This window comes from Tupaia chinensis, unplaced genomic scaffold, assembly GCF_000334495.1.
Source record: "Tupaia chinensis unplaced genomic scaffold, TupChi_1.0 Scaffold143602_1, whole genome shotgun sequence".
Classification (NCBI taxonomy): domain Eukaryota; kingdom Metazoa; phylum Chordata; class Mammalia; order Scandentia; family Tupaiidae; genus Tupaia; species Tupaia belangeri.
In genome coordinates this window covers 1731550-1752679 of record NW_006203448.1, presented here as the reverse complement: position 1 = coordinate 1752679, position 21130 = coordinate 1731550, and the positions used below count along the sequence as shown (strand labels likewise).

Sequence of the window (21130 nt, the reverse complement as noted above, 5' to 3'; positions counted from 1 at the left end):
TAGCTGGAAGTATTGTGGTTCAATGCTCTCCAAAGCCGTATGATAACTGTTTCAATAAGCAGCCACAGATCTGGCCACCAGGAGCTAGCCGCTCACTCAGCTGGGATTCTGCTAAAACAACCTGCCACCCTAAAGACTGTGTTTCCAACACGTGAAAAGCAATCTTGACTATGGTGGGTCATTAGCAGCATATTCCAACATAAAAACAACATACATGTAATGTCAGGTAAAAATCAGATGCCAAAAGCCCAATTTTATCAACACTTTAGCAGCCACAATTCATCAAGATGGACTTCTCACAGTCTAGTCAAAACTATGCAGCCGCCAGCTCACTGACCTCATCAACGATCACACAACTGAAGGGGACACCCCCTTGCCCACGAAAAGCAGACTCAAGCAGTAAGCCACCACTTGTGCTCAATGTGCAGCAGATAACATGGGACTCTAAGATGATGATACTCTGTGTTTTCTGTGGGCGTCCCTGAACCTAAGAGAATAAAAAAAAGGTTAATCAACTCAATTGTACATAAATATTTGACTATAACTGGCCTATTTTTACTATAAAACACCCACTGTCAACTATGTTATAGAAATATTTACGGGAACCAGCAGTTAGCGTAATGGCTATGTCACTGGACTCCCATGTAGTCGACCACGATTCACTTCCCGGACCCGGTGGCTTAAAACTCACGCCGGGCGCGTGTGCATGCGTGCCCAAGATCCCGAGAGGAGAATGGAGGAGAAGGGATTGCGGCATGACCATCCCCCCTGGGGGGTGAAGTATTTTATACCTCAGTGTGCGTAAAACAGCAGATTTGTGTCCATGAGCGGAATGGCATTATCTATTCCAGATCACTCTGGTCCTAATGGCAAATGATCAAAGTTCTAAAAGGTATGCTAAAATTATTGAGGGAAATACAAACAATCCTTTCGAATAATGAAGTGGTGGGAAAGTCGTACCTGAACTTGTTTGAGAAGCACAGAAGGAATAAATGAAGGATTCAGACATGCAACTGCTCCAGAGTTCTCCATGCTTTTAACCCCAAACCAAAAACAACATATGGGTTCCTGAGCACTACTAAATATGTTGTTTCACAAGACCAGGCATTAGCATAATGGCTATGTTGCTGGACTCCCATGCAGTTGACCGCGGTTTGAGTCCCGGACCCAGTGGCTTAAACTCACACCGGGCGCATGTGCGTGCGTGCCCAAGATCCTGAGAGGAGAATGGAAGAGAAGGGATTGTAGCATGGCCTTCCACCCTGGGGGGTTATTTCTCGCTTTCTGTCTCTCTGTCTCTCTGGCGAGTGCATGTATGTACCCTATAGCAAAAACCTCTCAAAAAAAAAAAAAAGATAAAAAAAAAAGAAATATTTAGCAAAAGTTAAGAGGAATCCTCAAATCTAGACAGCAGAGACATTCAAAACAATCAGAAACCACTAGAAATACCATGCTTTGCCATCTAGGCTTAGAAAATGGTTTAAGCACATTACAAGAAAATCCATTCAGGGTTTGATTTGGTGGAAATACATTACACTCCTTCCTTTAGACAGATGTGCGCAGGCAGCTACTGAAATAAGTTGAAATTAAATAATTCTACCAAGTTGTGAACCAACTAAAAATTATCTGAGTAAAATCAGGATCAGAAATATTTTCTTTTCTTTTTTTTTTTTTCAGGGAGATTTTTGCTAGAGGGCACATGTGCTCACCAGAGAGACAGAAAGTAAATCACCCCTAAGTGGGGGACGGCCATGCCACAATCCCTTCTCCATTCTCTTGGGACATGCGCACATCCCCAGAGTGAGTTTTAAGCCGTCAGGTCTGAGACTCAAATCACAGTAGACTACATGGAGTCCAGCGACATAGCCATTACACCATCTGCTGGTCCCCAGAACTATTTTTAATATGTATTTTTCCGGCCAGCAGATGGCATGGAGGTTCAGGTGCTGGATCCCCTAAGGCCAGCTGTGTGGTACAAGCTCCCAGATCTAGTAACGAAAATCACACCAGGGACATGTGAGTGCATGTCCAAAATCACAAGAGGAGACTGGAAGAGAAGGGACTGCAAGAGGGCCATTTCCCCTGGAGGGTGACCTTGCAGTTTCTCGCTCTCTGTGGCAAGTGCACACACCCTATAGCAAAACACACCCTATAGTAAAAAGTATTTTTCTGCTAGTTCTTAAGTATATAATGATGGTTTTTCTTTTATAAATGCTAGTATCAACAAAAATGACTGTAAATCTGAGGAATACTCTATTTCCACAGTAAGAAAGACAGCCTTGCGTACTTCCCTAACGCAGTATAATGTAATGGAGCCAGACGAGCTGATCCTTGGGAACGACATCTTGTAAGTATATACCACATGGGACCAGGAGATGGCAAAGTGGTTACATCTGGGAACGCCCACCATAGTCAACCAAGGTTTAAGTCCTGGACCCAGAGGCTTAAAACTCACACCGAGCACACATGTATGCGTGACCAAGATCCTGAGAGAATGGAGGAGAAGAGATTGCACCATGGCCGTCCCCCCTGAGGAGTAATTTTTCACTTCCAGTCTCTCTGTCTCTCCTGTGAATACAAGCGCCCTATAGCAAAAATCTCTCTTAAAAAAAAAAAAAAAAGAGCAGTTAGCGTAACGGCTCTGTCGCTGAACTCCCATGTAGTCGATCGCAGTTTGCGTCCCGGACCCGGTGGCTTAAAACTCACACCAGGCGCGTGTACGTGCATGCCCAAGATCCCAAGAGGAGAATGGAGGAGAAGGGATTGCGACGTGGCCATCCTCCCTGGGGGGTGATTTCTTGCTTTCTATCTCTCTCTGTCTCTTTCTGTCTGGCGAGCGCACATGCCCTATAGCTAAAATCTCTCCAAAAAAAAAAAAAAAAAATAAGAGGTGCCAGCAAGTGTCATGGTGGTTAAGGTGCTGGACACTCCCACATGACCAACCACGGTTCAAGTACTGAACCTGGTGGCTTGCTTTCTCACTTTTCCTCTCTGTGTCTCTGGTCAAATTAAAATAAATGAACGAGTAAATAAAATTAAATTAAAAAAAGGAGAGGCCAGCAGGTAGTGTGGTAGTTAAAGGCACTGGATTCTCACATGGCTGACAATGGTTCAAGTCCCAGACCTGGTGGCTTGCTCTCTCACTCTCTGTCTCGCTCTGGTCAAATTAAAAATAACAATGATAAATAAAATAAAGGAAATAATTCTTTTCTGGGGGAGGAGAGGTTTTTGCTCTAAGGTACGTGCGTTCACCACAAAAAGAGAGACAGAAAGCGAGAAATCACCCCCCAGAGGGATGGCCATGCCACAATCCCTTCTCCTCCATTCTCCTCTTAGAATCTTGGGCACGAACGCACAGGTGCTTGGTGTTGAGTTTAAGCCACCAGGTCCTGGAAATAATTCGTTATTTATTTATTTTTTTTTAGAGGTTTTTGCTTGCTATAGGGCACGTGCACTCACCAGAAAGAGAGAGAGAGAAAGAAGGAAATCCCCCCCCAGGGGGGGATGGCCACACCACAATCCCTTCTCCTCCATTCTCCTCTTGGGATCTTGGGCATGCATACACATGTGCCTGGCGCGAGTCTAAGTTACCAGGTCTGGGACTCAACCGCGGTTGACTATATGGGAGTCCGGTGACATAGCCATAACTCCAACTGCTGGTCCCCCCCAGTCCTGGAAATAATTCTTTAAAAAGAAAGAAAAAAGAAAATAAAAGCATATGCCTCTTAGTAGTGATCAAATAAATTACTGGTATTCTAGGGCCAGGAGGTGGCATGGTGATTAAGGCACTAGACTCCCAAATGGCTGACCACGGTTAAAGTCCTGAACCTGGTGACTCTCTCTCTCTCTCTCTCTGGTGAGCACCTATAGAGAATTAAAATAAATAATAATAGTAATAAATAAAATTAAATAATTATTTAAAAAATAGAAAATACATAAATAAGTGGTATTATTTTTTAAAGAATTATTTTATTTAAATTTATTTAATTTGACCAGAGAGGTAGGTACGGAGCGAGAGCAAAAACAAGAAAGTGAGAAAGCGAGCCACCAGGTCCAGGACTTGAACCCCAGCCGGCCATGCGGGAGTCCAGCACCTTTAACCACCATGCCACCTGCCAGTCCCAGTAACTGGTATTGTTGTTAAGAGACTTGCCTATTTCTTCTACTAAATAGTGGTGGTGACCCACTTCTGCATATAGGATATATCCAGCAGTGGACTTCCAGGTACACATGTGAGCTTTACAAGAGGGTGGAACTTGTCCCCAAGTGAAAGCACCCTCAGCCAGCTCTGGGCTCAGTGGCCTCATCAGGGAAGCTGCCTAGCACGAGTAATCCGGTGGCCGTGATGAGCAACAACTGAACTGCACAGTGCTGCACAATGCACATTTCCTTTCATTTTGGAAAATTAACTTTGGATTCAGTTTAAAATTTTAATAGAAAGCTTTCACAGAAGTTTTAGGTTAAACAAACTGCTAATATAAATAAATATATACTAAATGCACAGTATTTGTTTACAGCCACACACGGAGGCTATATTCAAAAGAAAAATCTCAGCTTAAAAACCTGGGACCAGTGGATGGAGTAATGGTTATGTCGCTAGGCTCCCCTGTAGTTGACCATAGTTTTGAGTCCTGGACCCAGCAGCTTAAAACTCACTCTGGTGGGATGGGACCAGCAGTTGGCATAATGGCTATGTCACTGGACTCCCATGTAGCTGATCGCGGTTCAAGTCCCAGGCCCAGTGGCTCAAACTCACGCTGGGCGCATGTGCGTGCGTGCCCAAGATCCTGAGAGGAGAATGGAGAAAGGATTGTGGTGTGGCCATTCCCCCTGGGGGGTGATGTCTGCCTTTCTGTCTCTCTGTCTCTGTCTTTCGGCGCCACCCCCTATAAGAGAAATCTCCCCAAAAAAAAAAAAAAAAAAAAAAAATCAAAAACAAAACTCACTCTGGGGTGGGCCAGCAGGTGGCGTGCTGGTTGAGGGTGCTGGACTCCCACATGGACAACCATGGTTGGAGTCCCAGAACTCACAGCTTGCTTTCTCACTTTCTCTCACTTGCTCTATCCCTCTCTGATCAAAATGAAATAAGTAAATAAATAGTTAAAACAACAAAAATAAAAAAACCTCACTCTTGGGTGCGTGTGTGCCCAGCCCCCGTGAGGGATGATTTCTTGCTTTCTGCCTCTCTCTCTCTCTCTCTCTCTCTCTCTCTCTCTCTCTCTGTCTTTCCAGTGAGCACATGTGCCCTATAGCAAGAATCTCTCTAACGGGGCCAGCAGGTGGCGTGATGGTTAAAGCACTGGAATTCACACAATGTTTGACCACGGTTCGAGTCCTGGGCCTGGCGGCTTGGTTTCTCACTCTCTTTCTCTGGCAAAACTCAGGTGAAAATAATAATGATAGTAATAATAATAAAAAATAAATATGTAATTCTTTAAAAGAAAAACTCTAAAAAAAAAAAATACACACACATACACACTAACATCAGGCAAGCATGTGGCAAAGTGGTTAAGGACTGGACTCCCACATGGCTGACCACAATTTAAGTCCCAGACCTGGCAGCTTGCTTTCTCACATTCCCTCTCTTTCTCTCTGAGTATATGTGTCTCTCTCTGGTGAGCACATGTGCCCTTACACCAAATTTTATAATTGTAATAAGGGACCAGCATGTAGAGTGGTGGTTAAGGCACTGGACACTCCCACACGGCCAACCACGGTTCGAGTCCCAGACCTGGTGGCATGCTTTCTCACTTACCCGTCCCCATTTTTCTCTAGTCAAATTAATTTTAATGTTTAAAAATTTAAAAATAAGTAAAATAAAACTGTGTGTATGTATACATATATATGTGTGTGTATGAATACATATAACACTCACATCACTGGTTGCTATTAACCAACCCCAACCCCACTTAGGGTTGATCAGGGCTACCTTCTGATGCTCAGCCCATACATCTGGCTTAGCTGAGCCACCTCTTAGTCTAAAGCCTACCTGGTATTTTCATATCCAAAGAATGCTGAGGAAAGCTATACGTTACAGAGTTAAGATCAAAGACACATACGGAGGATTGTGCAGTGCTAAAACACCACATTTTGCAAGATTAGCCAGTAAGAGTAGGTTTCGGGTTCATGTTCAAACACCTGAGTACACCAGGCATGTGTGTACCCACAATCTGGAGTTGGCTGAGGGTGGACTATGGCATCAAGACTATGCCTGTTGGCGGGCCAGCCCATGGTCTGGTGGTTAAGGGAGCTGGATCCCACATGACTGACTGTGTGGTTTGAATCCTGGCCCTGGTGGCTTGAAAAACATGTTAGGCATGTGTACATGCATGTCCAAAACCTAACTGGACAGAGAAATGGAGAAAAAATTGCAGTATAGCCAAACCTTGTTGAACGCTTTCTCCCTCTGTTTCTCTAATCAGTACGCATGTTCTCTAGCAAATTAAAAAAGAAAAAGACCTTGTTGGGAATGTTTTATATATATATACATACATATATACATGTATGTATATATGTATATGTGTGTGTGTGTGTATATATATATATATATATATATACACACACACACACACACAGAGACCCCCATATATATATATGGGGGTCTCTCTGTCTCTCTCATGGAAAGGATGAAGCAAAGAGTTTATGCTCTAAGCAAGAATGCACAAAGAAGTGCTATACTTTCTTATGCTACATCCTATCCATTGTCACCCTACTTGTTTCCAGGCTATAGCACTGGAGAGTCTGTAGCTGCTGCTCTCTTCCTAAAGCTCATACATGATCTTATTAAGAGGGAAAACAGTATCTCTTCATTAATCATTGATCTGATGACAATTTTCCTAACTATTTCTCGCAGTGGTAGGAAGAAGAAATACAGCACTTACAAGAGGGACTTTAAAAATCTACCCATACTGGGGCTACCAGTGATGTGGTGGTTAAGGTGTGGTCTTTTCACACAGTCAACCACAGCCCAAGTCCTAGATCCAGTGGAAAATAATAATAATATATATATACACATATATATACACATATATATGTGTATATATATAATAATATATATATACACATATATATTTTTTAATCTGCCCAAACCTAAAACTTCAGATAATTTATAATCACCTCTTTCTTAGAAATCCCAGATAGTGATAAGAATTCTCAGAGTTAAAGAAAAAAACCTAACTGTAAATGTAATTATATCATTTCCTCGACTTTCGTAGAGGTTTCCAATTTTGCATCATAAACTTTTTTAAAACGATAGTTGATGGGGTGAGCAGATGGTATGGTGGTTAAGGCACTGGACTCTCATGGGCCACCTGCAGTTCAAGTTCCAGACCCAGCATCTTGAAACTCACACTGGGCTTTGTCTAAGTGTGTGTGCCCAAAATCCTGAGAGGAGAATGGAGGAGGAGGTTTTGTGGTGTGACCACCTCCCTGGGGTGGCTGATTTCTTGCTTTCTGTCTCTTTGTCTCTGCCTCTCCAGCAAACACACGGGCCCTATAGCAAAAATTTCTTTAAAAATAAATAAATGTATATAAAAATATACACACATACATATATACATATACATACATACATATACACACACACACATATATAAATAAAAAATTGACGGGGACTGGCAGTGGTGAGTGGTTAAGGCACTGAACTCCCACATGGCCCACCATGGTTGAAGTCTCAGACCTGGCAGCTTGCTTTCTCCCTTTCTGTCTCTGTTACTTGTCAAATTAAAATATAATAATAAATAAAATGGATGATTCTTTTAAAATAAAACCCTGATGGGCCATCCCAGCTCTGGTAGTCTGGAAAATATTACTGGGCACATGTGAGTGCATGCCCCGGATACCGACAGGACAGAGACATGGAGGAAAAGGGACTGTGGAGTGATCATGCCCCACTGGAGGTGCTTCTCTCCCTCTAGTGATTGTACACATCCTTTTGAAATTAAATATGTATGAACTTATATAACTGAGAAAAGTTATAAGTTGCCTGAACTACATCATAATTAAATTTTAAAAAGAAAAAAAATTGAGAAAATGCCATGGGTGAACTACATACCTCTTTAATTTTAGAAGCAAGTTCCTGCCTTTCTTTGGAAACTCTGGCAATGTTTTCATCTAATTCTTGTCTCTGGAAAAAATTAGAATACCATCATTAACCATTTAAAAATGTTTTCTAATGGACTATTTTCCCATTTCAAAAGAGTCTGTTTTACCAATGAAAAATGATTTTTTTGCAGGGGGGGGCAACTTAGAAGGCAACGTGTTTTATTTTTAAACTTCTGAAGTTTGAAAACAAGAGGATCTAGGTTAAATAATATGGTTTTCCAAAGCTGAATGTGCTCATTCAGAACTCAGTTTTTCTGCTTGAAATACAAAAACAACTTCCGGAAACTCCTAGGCAGGAACACTACTGTTTTAAAGATCTGGGACTAGATGAACTGATAGTACCAGCTGGTAATAACTCTTTCTCCCTTGCTAAGTGTTTTTCTTTCTTTTTTTAACAATTTAGAACAGCTGCATTTTTCAATGGTCTTACACTGATGGACTCATTCCAAACGTCTTCTGGGAGGTGCAGACACACACAGGAAGACACCTTCATCTTTGCATTTGCGCAGTTCGGAGAAGGCCGTGGACGTGCTCACCGAGCTGTGCCCGTTTCCCCCAGGAGGAAGGCCGGGTCAGCGCTGAGCCGCAGGCACTGCCCTCTAACAGTATTGAGTTCACACACGTGGACAAGACTGGGTACCAGGAACTTGGCTTTATCTAAGACAGGAAGCTAGGGAGCTGCTTCTCACCCTTGTAAATTCTATTACCACCGGTATCTTGGTGGGATGCTGCTCTTAGATAAGTCGGACATCTTCTACTCTTGCTGCTTGAAGGTCTTCTCTGACAGCATGGCGTAGGAACTGGGCAATGGTGGGATGGAGGGTACTGATGGTTCTGGGAACAGTAATAGCTTCAACACTGGCAACAGTGACTTCTCTCGTGTCTCCAAAACCCAAATTATTGACCCAGCTTGCTTTCTTTACCACTGAAGTCCTGACACACTCTGTACTGCTGTGTAAGACTCAGTTACGTCTGGGATATACTATATGTGTACTATTTTCTTAGAATTCCAACACTTGCAGCATTATTCCTCCACTAATTTCTAAATGTTCAAATGAGACTGTCAAGTACACCCCAACCATTCCTCTGGCCGCAGTGATGAACATGTAATATAGGCCTGGCAAATCATAGGATTCATTCCCTTAAAAACAAGGTTTAGACTTGTTTGCTCACCCAGAGGTCAATTCAATCAGAGTACTTTTGAGAGTACAGGAACCAACATATGAGTGCCAGGAAAGCCACCTCTCCACATGGGGTTTCTAAACCAAGACGGGAAAACCCCGAGGTGGTGGTGCCCATCTCTTCCTGGAGAGCTGAGCACATAGACAAAAACAAGCTCAGGGGAACCAGCAGTTAACGTAATGGCTGTATTGCTGGACTCCCATGTAGTTGACCATGGTTCGCGTCCCGGACCCGGTGGCTTAAAACTCATGCTGGGCACGTGTGCGTGCGTGCCCAAGATCCCGAGAGGAGACTGGAGAAGGGACTGCGGCATGACCATCACCCCTGGGGGGTGATTTCTTGCTTTCCCTCTCTATGTCTCTCTGTCTGGCTGGCGAGCGCACGCACCCTAAAGTGAAAACGTCTCCAAAAAAAAAAACCCACAAACTCAGAGGCAGAGAAATACCTCATTTGAGCCGCTGGATCCATCCAGCCACACTGAAGCTAATCCACTCCTGCATTACTCAGCTACATGAGTCAGTAAATTCCCTCTTATTCTAAACTAATTTGAACTGCCTTTCTTTAACCTGTTACTGAAAGATACCTAATATGTTCAGTATAGCTTTACCATAAGTCAGTGCAGTCTCTGGGCCAAATTCAACATACCATCTGTTTCTGTAAGTAAAATTGTATTGGCAAACAGCCACATCCACTTGTTTATGGACTATCTATGGCTGCTTTTGTGCTACAATAGCAGTTGAGTAGCTGGAAAAGAAACAACAGGCCCGCAAAGTCTAAGCATTTACTACCTTGCCCTTTCAAAAAGTTTACTAATCCCTACAGGAAGGCGTCTCTCTTTAGTATACATTTGTATACACTAATTATGCCATTCGCAAATAAAAGAATGGCATCCAATACTCACCAGCCAGTTTATAAACCTGTGAGTTATTGCTTAAATACTAATAATTAAAAACCACTGGCAGGCTCCAAGGCCTGGTGGTTAAGGCAATGGGATTGTACATAGCCAACAGCAGTTTAAGTCTCAGACGCGGTGGCTTGAGAAATGTGCACGTGTGAGATGGAAAAGGAGGGCTTGCTGCATGATCATTCCCCATTGGGGGTGTTTTCTCTTCTTTCTCTGTCTCTCTGAAAAGCACATGTGACCTCTAGTCAAAAAAAAAAAAAGAGAGAGAGAGAGAGGTTTCGATACCTGTGTTTCTCGTCCACCTCGGCACAAAGCTCGCTGGCGGGAAAGCTCATCTAGCTGCTGATCTAAAAACTCCTTCCTTTTATGCATCTCCTGAACATGAGATGGTAAGTCTTTCTCTAATAGAAAGAGAATAAGAAATTATATGGAATGTAACAAACTCACAAATACAGCAAACACAGTGGGAAGGCAGATTTCTGCTCCCAAAGCTAGACCACACCCAGGGTCCCCAATTACCTTCAGTGCTCCATCGTTTTCTACCATACAGAAGAAAACAGAACACTAGCAAGTACTGTATTCATTACTTACTCATCCTATGGTTGACTTGGCTGTCCAAGCTGAATTTTAGGACCTCATTATTAATAGACTTTTCTGGACCCAGTCGTACTAAATTTATATCTCCACAGTTTCCTGTTGATAAAAATCACACTTAAAGATTAAAAAGGGCTCTACCAATAAACCATCTCTATACATAGTATCTATTGCTAAGCAAATATATTCACAAAAGAATGCAACTACCATGAAACTATTAATCAGATACCATGACCTACATTAGACTTCCTGTATGACATTCAGATATTCTTCCTAACAATCCTAAACAAGTAAATGCTTAATCACTTCCACCTCATAAAGGCTAGCAAGGTCACATGAAGAGGACACTGCAGAGCTGAGATTCTATTATACTAATACTTTTCAAATTATGCTCTATAGACCATTTGACAGAAAAACAGATTTGGGAAAACAAAAAAAGAGAAGGTTAACTCTTTAACCTGACAAAGGGTATAGATAAAACCCAGAAACAAACATGACACCTGATAGGGCCACCAGATGGCATCACTGGATTTCCACATGGCCGACCGTGATTCAAGCCCTGGACCCAGCTGCTTGAAAATCAGGACAGGCACATGTGCGCGTGCTTAGGATCCCAGGAGAATGGAGAAGGGACTTTAGTGTGGCCATCCTGTGGGGAGTGATTTCTCACTTTCCCTTTCAATATTTGTCTCTTTCCAGTGAGAACACAAGCCCTATGGCGAAAGCCTCTTAAAAATAAACAGGCTAGGGACCAGCAGTTAGCGTAATGGCTATGTCGCTGAACTCCCATGTAGCCAACCACGGTTCGAGTCCCGGACCCGGTGGCTTAAACTCATGCCGGGCACATGTGCATGCGTGCCCAAGATCCCGAGAGGAGAATGGAGAAGGGACTGAGGCATGACCATCCCCCCTGGGGGGTGATTTCTCGCTTTCTGTCTCTGTCTCTGTCTTTCTGGCGAGTGCACACGTCCTATAGGAAAAAAAAAAAAAAAACTAACTGAACAAACAGGATTCAGCAGATGGAATAATGGTTACGTCAATGGACTCCCATACAGTCAACAGCGGTTCAAGTACTGGACCCAGTGGCTTAAAACTCACGCTGGCGTATATGCATGCATGCCCAAAATCCCGAGAAGAGAAGAGAAGGGACTGTGGAAGAGAAGGGATTGTGGTATGTCCATCCCTCCTGGGAGGTAATTTCTTGCTTTCTGTCTCTGTCTTTCCAGTGAGTGCATGCGCCATATAAGCAAAAATCTCTCTTAAAAAAACAAATAAACAAGGGGCCAGCAAGTGGTGTGATCGTTAAGGGCACTGGACTCCCACATGCGTGGACCACAGTTTGAGTCCCAGACCTGGCAGGTCTCTACCACATTTTTACTTCTATGCAGGGACCAGTGTTTTCATAAAGTTTTAACCTTGACCTATAATATGAAGAACACGTCCTACTGAAACCCAATACTCGCACACATACCTTGCAACTGAAGTTTCACAAAACAATATTTACCTCTACCCGCCTATACTCTGATCTTTCTTTTTTTGTTTTGTTCTATTTTAAGTTTTTAAAGTATACTTATTAGTCTCCCTAAAATAATTTTATAATCCTCTAATTGGTTACAACCACGATTTGTAAAGTACTGCCCTAGAAATCTGTATATACACACGAGACACAACTAAGAATGCTGTCCTCCGTCGCACCCCTTCTAAGTGTTGTAGAGAATTACTTCAACTCACTTATCTACGGCAAGAAACAATTTTATACCCGCAATGGAGAAAGATGCACAGGTATAAGAATGTTCACCATTTGATACCACCTCTAAAATGCCTATATCTGGGCTTCTGAATAAGAAACAAGTAAACTTCTGTCATATTTAAACTACTAAATTTGGAGTCTCTATTATTTAAAACAATCTACTCTTCACTTTCATTTTAATTCTACTGAAAAATAAAATCATTCCCATAGTTTTGCTATCACTATGCATCAGGTTCCCCACCTGCAAAATGCAGACAGTAGTTATTTAAAACCTACCTCACAGGACTACTGTGAGGGCTACTGACACAGGGAAGTGTCCAGTAACTGCCCATGATGACGGCTTTCACTGTGACCAGTCAGCCCAGTGCGAAACTGAAAGTTTCATCTTTCACCAACCCCAAATCCTCTAGCTTTTCGATCGCTGAACACCTACTGAGTGAGTCTCAACTGAATGCCAGGCGCTGCTCTATGCCCTGAGGACACAGCAATGGACAGGTCAAAACTCCTGCCTTGGGCCCAGTGTAATACACAGAGAGCAGGATCCTACATGGCCAACCACGGTTCAAATCCTAGTCACAGTGGCTTGAAAACACTCCAGGCATATGTGCCTGTGTGCCCCAAATCCTGAGGGGATGGAGAAGCAGAGCAGGAAGGAGGTAATACGTGCACATGTGCTCTCTGGCACTCTCTCCAGCGAGCACATGAGCCCTCAATGGCGGGGAAACAAAACACTGGCTTCGTAGAGCTCATTACGTTCTAACTGTACTGAACCACCTGAAGCCGCTTGCCCCAGTCGTTTTTATTTATAGTGACCTCACCTGAGTCCTCTCCTCTGTCACTTCCCACGGCTACATCCTAATTGTTCATCAGGTTTTATCACAGACATCGTTTTCTCAAAAAGCCTTCCCTAACCTTCTAAATCAGGGGTCCCTCTATGGTGTCTGAAAACACTCGTACGTGTTAGCCCTGCTATGGAACTTAACATTCTCTACTTGCCCACTGCCCTGTCTACTTCCTCATTAGACTTCACGTCTCCGTGAAGGTCTCACTGTTGAATGTCAGTTCTCGGCAGTGCCCGGCACACATGACGGCTCAATGCGTTGCTCACCACGTGAACCATTAGTTACATACAGCACACAGCTCTCAGGGAAGGCCTTACCGGACCGGCTAGCTCCTTGTTATTCATAGGTGCCCACAGTAACGCACACACACACACACATAAACTAATCGAAAATCCACAAAGGTATCATACCCAAAGGATTCTTCTTGTCTTTACATTTTTCCTTGAATTCGAGGATAATTTTTTTCATAAGTTCATCGACAGCTGCATTGGAAGGTGCACACACAAGGACACGGTTCTGTTTGATTTTGGCATTTGAATTCTCATCTGAATGCCCCCTCCTCTGGTTCTACAATTTGACACAAACACACACCAAACAAACAAAAATACCAGTGAGGGCTATCATATAGTTTTTAAAAGGTTTTTCTCTACTGCCAAGTATGTTTGAACATTCCCACTATAAAATTAAAAATGAATAAAAGCATCTACATCCTGCATTGGTATTAAAGTTACTGTCATAAAATTTACCCTAACTATGCTAAGCCTTACTCTGCCACCCATTTACTTTAATTAACATTCAATCAAAACAAAATGTCGTCTGGCAAATATTCAAAATGATTTCCTGGTGGGCTAGCAGGTAGCATGGAAAGTAAGGCAGATGAATATCACATGGCTGATTGTGTGGTTCAAGTCCCAGACTCGGAAGCTTAAAAGGCACACCAGGTGTGTGTGCATGCATGCCCCAAATCCCAAAAGAATGGAGAAGGGACTGCACCATGCCCATGCCCCCAGGGGTGATTTCTCACTTTCTCTCTCTCTCTGGCAAGCACACATACCCTAAAGCAAAAGGAAAAAGAAGAAAAAATTATTTCCTGGTGTTAGATAAGCCTACAGGAGCCTTCCCTGATCCAGTTTTAGTTACTCACTGTCAACCAGTCTAAAAAAATTAAAAAGGAAAATTCCAGAAATAAACAATTTACACATATGAAATTGCATGCTGTTCTGCATAGCATGATGAAATCTTGCCCGAAACCACTCTGTCCCATCAGGGAGGTGCGAAAACTCTCTCCGGTGTATCCCCACTCTTCATGCTCCCTGCCATTAGTTACTCAGCAGCTATCTCAGTTAACAGATTGACTTTTGCGGTATCGCAGTGCTAGTGTTCAAGTCACTCTTATTTTACTTACTAATGGGCCCAAAGAGCAAGAGTAATGATGCCGGGGCCAGCAGATGGTGCAGTGGTTGAGGCGCTGGACTCCCCCATGGCCGACCCTGGTTCGAGTCTCAGACCTGGTGGCTTGTTCTTTTTCTCTCTCTCTATTTCTATCTCTCCCTGGTCAAATTTTAAAAATTAAAATTAAATTAAACAAATAATAAAGAATGTGTATTAAAAAAAGTAATGATGCCGAGATAGTGTTGTAATTTTCTATTTTATTATTAGTTATTGTTAATCTCTTTATCATAGTCATGTGGTATGAATGTAAAGGGGGAAAACACAGCACATGTTGAGTCTGGTGACATCCACTGCTTCGGGCACCTACGGCAAGTCTTGGAACGCAGCCCCATAGACAAGGGCGACAACCGTAAAATGAAGCCTGAAGTCTACCACTCTAGCCCTTTGGCTTTGTTTCCTATGAGACACTGTTTTCTGCTTTTTACTTCTTACAAGCTCCACTTTCTCTGCCACTTTCTCTTACAGGACTATGCAACATGAAAAATATATGCAAAAGTAAAGGGGGAAAGGGTATCTGAGTCTTCATCTACATGTCAGCAAATCCGAGTGAACTACAAGAATGCACCCAGTTTACAGCATCAGTGCCCTCCTCCATACCTACCTCTGTCAGCAAGCGGTATAGGAGGCCAACAATAGTTTTCGACTTTCCTGTTCCAGGTGGTCCATGAATCAAACATATTTTGGCAACTGATGGTGAGTGTTTCACCATGGCGTATGCAGTTTCTATTGCTTTCTTTTGGTCCTCATTGAAATCTTTTAAATAAGCAATCTATGTAAGAAAAGACATTTGTGAGAATGAGTTGTTTTTTCTGTAGTGCCATATGAAAGGAAGACAACAAAAAACACCCGTCTGAATTTCTTCCAATCTGGGGGCGAGCAGGTGGTGCTGGTTAAAGATGCTGGATTCCCAAATGGCCCACTATGATGCGTCCGGAACCTGGCAGCTTGTTTTCTCACTTTCCCTTTCTCTCCCTCTGTCACTCTCTGGTCAAGTTAAAGAAATAACAACAAATGGAATTAAATAAATAAATATTTTTAAAAGAAAAAAAAAACAAATTTCCTCCAATCTGTGTCAGACAAAAGCATTGTTATGGTCAGCAAGACCCCAAAGTGACCTTTAATCTAAAAACCACTAATAGGAAAGAAAGCTAATTATTTGCTCATTGCTCATTAGCATCTGTAGGCTTCAGGACCTTATAAATACAACTCTATTTTTGTTTTGTGATTTTTAGAAAGATGATCACAATTAAATTGTATTTACTAATTTATGTTTTTCTTCTAGTTAATCTTTCTTTTCATTTTACTCAATTCTCTCCTTAGTAAAAACATTCCAACACCATTTATTTTCTAACACAATGTGATAGAGTGGAAAATACAGGGATTTTAGAATAATCTCTGAGTCTAAACCTCAGTTTTAATTTACAAGCCATGTCACTCAACTCCTAACTTCTCTGACTCACGACCTGTCAATCATTAAATCTGTGATTCCTTAAAAGGTGAGAACTGACAGATAATGCACTTGAAAGCTTGAGCACACAGAAAGTCATAAAATATTAGTTTCCTTTCGCATTTCCAAGTTAATTTCCTGAAATTTATACAAAGCTCTTACAGTGTAAAATAACTGACACAAGATGACAGCTTCATCTTTGCAAATGCAGTACCGCTGAATGTGAAAACAAAATTAACACCACTAACCCTGAGACTCTTAACACCTGAATCCTGACCTCTTAAAGAACATGTAAAGAGCACACTGACCTAGCATTTACTGCTGGTCTTCTAGCATATTTTCAACCTTTATTTTTTTACTGAGGTGGACTCATTAGCCAAACACATACTGGGCAGTATTACAGAAAACGACAGGCATTCAACATCACTGTGCACTCCCAGGAACACATTGCTGTAGACACGCAGGAGGACGTAGCAGCTAAAAAGGACGTTCTTTACATTCTGAAATGAGCTAGCCTGACTTTCCCTGGTACTGTATGACCATCACTCACAATTCTCTCAGATGTTGTAGTCAGTAAATCCTTTGTACAGAAGTCCATGGGGTTTGGATTCAGCACAGCTCTGGCCAGTTGGTTCCGACCACTCAACAGAGACATGGCTTTCAACTTCCTCTGGGTAGTTACCAGAGAACTGATTACAACACACTTCACGAGTTCATTTAAATTGGCCGCCAAGTTATCTTGAGTCTGGATGGAAAGGGAACACTCAGATTTCCCATTACGCACTATTACCAAGAAGAAAAAAAAACAATTTCAGGGTAATGTTGTCCAACTAAGAAGCTTATTCAGAAGTGAGTATTTTATAACATTTTTGGTATATTATTTAAGTAATCCACTCAAAAAATATTTCCTGAATGCTTTGTAGGAAAAGGTAATGCTCCTGTCCTCCACAGGCTTATTTGTCAAGAAGGCAGATAACCAAATAAATATGTCAGGCGGCAATAAGTTCTATGAAGAAAGTAGAGAAAGGGATGAGAAGGTGATGGGGAACAGAGGTACACAGGAAGTGATACAGGAGGGAGGCAGACAGGCTCATTTGGGAAACGTTTCTTCATGAGGTGGCATCTGAGTAGAGACTTGAGAGAATCAGCACTTACAAAGACCAGCAGGCAGAGATGTTTTAGGGGTATTAAGAGCCAGGGGGAAGGCTGGGGACTTGGTGGCATGGTGGTTGGGGTGCTAGACTCCCACATGGCTGACCACAATTCAAGTCCCAGACCTGGAGGCTTGTTTTCTCACTTTCCCTTTCTCTCTCTCTGGTGAAATTAAAAAATAATAATGATTAATACAATTAAATAATTCTTTAAAAAAAATACACAGAGGGAAGGCTAGTGTAGACCGGAAGAAAAAAATAGGAAGAAGAATGCTAGATGGGTCAGACAGTAAGCTAGGGCTTTATTTTCTAGGCTCCGCAGACCAAGAATCACCCTGAGCTCTGTTCAGAGTCAGGGAGAAAGCCACAGGGTAGCTTTATGTAAGAAAGTAAATGTTCTACCTCACACGTTAAAAGGGTCACTCCTGTAGCAGCCAGCAGCACAGTGGCTGGTTAAGGCTGCTGGACCCCATCTGGCCGACTGTGGAGTTCAAGCATCAACCTGGTGTACTGAGAAACATGCCATGCACGTGTGTGCCCGTAACTAAAATCTCAACAAAAAACACGGAGAAGGGATTGTGGTGTGACCATCCTTAGCGGGGGGAATATTTTCTCATTTTCCTTCTGCCTCTCTCTAGTGAACATATATGCCCTCTAGCAAATTTAATAAAAAGGGACCAGTAGGTGGCATGGTGGTTAAGGCACTGGACTCTCCCACATGGTCAACCAACGGTTCGAGTCCAGACCTGGCGGCTTGCTTTCTCACTTTTGCTCTCTCTCTCCGTCTCTCTCTGATCAAACTAAAATAAACGAATTAATATATAAAAATTAATAATTCTTTTTTAAAAAATATCACTCTGAGAAAGAATAAAGTGAAATGGGAAATGTACAGAAACAAAAAGAACACTTATAAAGTTACTGCAGTAATCTATTAAGGTAAAAAGGTAATGGTGGCTTAGACCAGGATGTACTAGAAGAGGTGAGGACTAGAATTGGGATATACAGCAAAGGGAGACTAGACTGATTTGCTAACACATTCAACATGGGCTGTGAGAGAAACAAGGGATCCCAAGCGTGAGGTTTCTGGCCTGAGCAACCGAAAGAATGGCAGCCCTATTTTCCCAGATGGGGAAGACTTAAAAGCAGATGTCATGTCAGGCCAAAAAAAAAAAAAAATCAAGTGTTCATTTTTAGACTAGTTCATTTTTGATATGTCTAACAGATCTCCAAATGGAGACATCAGACAGACAGTTTTGATCCATGAGAGTTCAGGGAAGGAGACCATCTTGGGGATGTAATTTGGCAAGTACTATAATCATCTGCAAGAGCCAAAAGCACAGATTAAGCCATGTATCTCTACTGCAACTCTTCTTACTGCATTCTACAGAAAGAATTAAGCTCTAATGATAGCACACCGACTATAATGCAGAGTGAAGCTGGAGCCCGAGGAACTTTGTTGCTACTTTCAATATACGGTGCAAAAAAAGAAAAGGAATAATGAAATGTTATTTTCATGTAACCAAGACTAAGGAAATTGCAAATGTCAAAAACACAGCTTAGCGTAAAATGAAGAATGAGGACCTTGCAGTCAAACAAAAACAGGTTTCATTTCTAGACTGACCCTGAGTATTGCCAACGACTGGGCTAGATTACACACTACCTTTCAGCCATGGTTTCCTGATGAGCAAAGACTAATTCCAATTACCATGCAGAGCTCTGGGGAAGACTACAAGCTGCACAGGAGGGCCCAGACACACTGCCCATGACACAGTAGGGTTCACTAAGTCAGACTAACACAGATTTGCTATTTCATTACTTTAGAAAGAGAAGTTCCTAATACAATGGATGAGAGTTATAGAAATAGTAGATTCCTTAAGCTGCCTTACAATGATTTTTGTGTTTGGCTTTATCAGTAATAAGCCACAAAATCAAGGTTGGAATGTGATTAAGATATGACAAACATGGGCCAGCCAGTGGCATGGTGGTTAAGGTGGCTGGATCCCACATGGCTGATTGTGTGGTTTAAGGCCCAGACACAGTGGCTGGAAAAACATTCTAGGTACGTGTGCATGGGTGCCCAAAATCCCAAGAGGAAAATAGATTGAACCATGGCCACCCTCCCCAGGGGGTGCTGCATATACCACCCCCTCCCCCCCCCAAAAAAAAAGATAATAGATGGTTTGCAAATACTCTTATTTTATAACAAATACAAAGACAGATGAAAGAATACCCTGGAATAAGGGGACATTAGAAAGCTTTTAAAATGTTAGACTGGGCTTGTCCCATTAAGGTTAAGGGAGCCAGACTCCACATATGGCCAATCATGGTTTAAGTCCTGGCCCCAGTGGCTTGAAAATCACACTAGCCATGTGTGCATGTGACCCCAAACCCTGACAGAGAAATGGAGGAACAGGACTGCTGTGTGACAATGCCCCACTTGGAAGGGGGTGTTTTTTCCTCTGACCCTCTCTCTGGCAATGTACCCTCTGACAAATAAATAAATAAATAAAAGCAATAAATATAGGGCCTTTCCTAGGTGAATCTGGAAAACAAAAGCAGGGATTCTGAACGGCGAATAATTAACAAAGCGAACACATGCTTGGGGACTGTGGAGCAACGTACAGCTGGCAAAGCACCCTTCAGCGGGGAAGCAGAAGCTCCACGCATCTCCTCTGGCAGGGTTCTCTCCAACGCCTCATTAGCTACTTACTGACGGAAGTGCGGCGGAATTTATGAACAAAACCACAATGATACTCGTGGAGATCTTGGACGTGATTTCTCTCTCTCTCTTTCTTCTCTCCATTTAATCTCTCGGGAACCAAAAACACCAAATCATTTTCCTTTGGATGAACCTGTTTGGCCAGTTCACATTCCTCCAGGTAAACTATGAAATAACAAGAGGTCAGCGTTTCTAGAATACTGGAAGGATTATTTTAAATAAAATTAACTTAAAAAAAGGTAAATTCTTATCCCAGCTCAAAAGAATACAATATTAATGATCTGTGAATATACTTAAAAATGTTAATAAAATCCAATTAAAAATTTTAAATATCAATTATGGACTGTTATAATATTTGCTTAAAAACTACTATAAAGCCAAAATAGATAAAATCAGACTACTGCAAAGCAGCTAACACATTTTCTTCCTCAAGGTTAATTCTGTTGTTTAATCAAGAGATTCTCACAGTAGCTCCCCACTTTCAAAATCCTAGGAGAAAATGCAAACAGATTCAAGTACATGTAAGAATTGTGAACTCACTAAAGGGAGAGAAAGAGTTGTAAACTAAGTGGGACTGGGGAAACAAAGCAAGCGCTAACATAAAGCTCAGTGCCGACTGCTGAACGCAGCAGTAACGTACTAAAGTAAAAGCACCTAAGGACTGGGAGTGGGTAGAAGGTATCACCAACACCAACACAAAGTAAAACTTGGATGATTTTTGTAAAACATGAAAAACCTACAACCCAGGGCCAGCAGGTGGCATGGGGTTAAGGTGCTGGAATTCCCACATGGCTGGCTATGGTTTGAGTCCCAGACCTGGCAGCTTGCTTTCTCCCTCTCCCTCTCTGACTTTCTCTGGCAAAACTCATGTGAAAAATAATATTAAACAGAGATGGCTTATTAACTGTTGATGATGACATGTACAGTATTCTCAACTGGATTGGTCTGAAGTATTTCATGATGGGCAAAGTATTTTTACAAGCAAA

At 42.2% G+C, this 21130-nt stretch overlaps 1 protein-coding gene across 5 annotated transcripts in view; it reads right to left on the bottom strand.

Moving 5' to 3' along the window:
• The window catches only part of SETX (senataxin), a 106669-nt gene that overhangs the window by 28901 nt on the left and 56638 nt on the right, over positions 1-21130 (bottom strand). For 4 of the 5 annotated variants that reach the window (XM_027766625.1, XM_006164324.2, XM_006164321.1 and 1 more), the window contains 8 exons: positions 20136-20309; positions 16825-17057; positions 15429-15596; positions 13786-13942; positions 10781-10882; positions 10475-10590; positions 8054-8125; positions 338-487 (listed from right to left, as the gene is read on the bottom strand). In XM_027766625.1, the coding sequence (XP_027622426.1) occupies positions 338-487; positions 8054-8125; positions 10475-10590; positions 10781-10882; positions 13786-13942; positions 15429-15596; positions 16825-17057; positions 20136-20309 (1172 nt within the window). The remainder of the gene's footprint in view (positions 1-337; positions 488-8053; positions 8126-10474; positions 10591-10780; positions 10883-13785; positions 13943-15428; positions 15597-16824; positions 17058-20135; positions 20310-21130) is intronic. The other variant, XM_027766626.1, reaches the window with a different exon arrangement.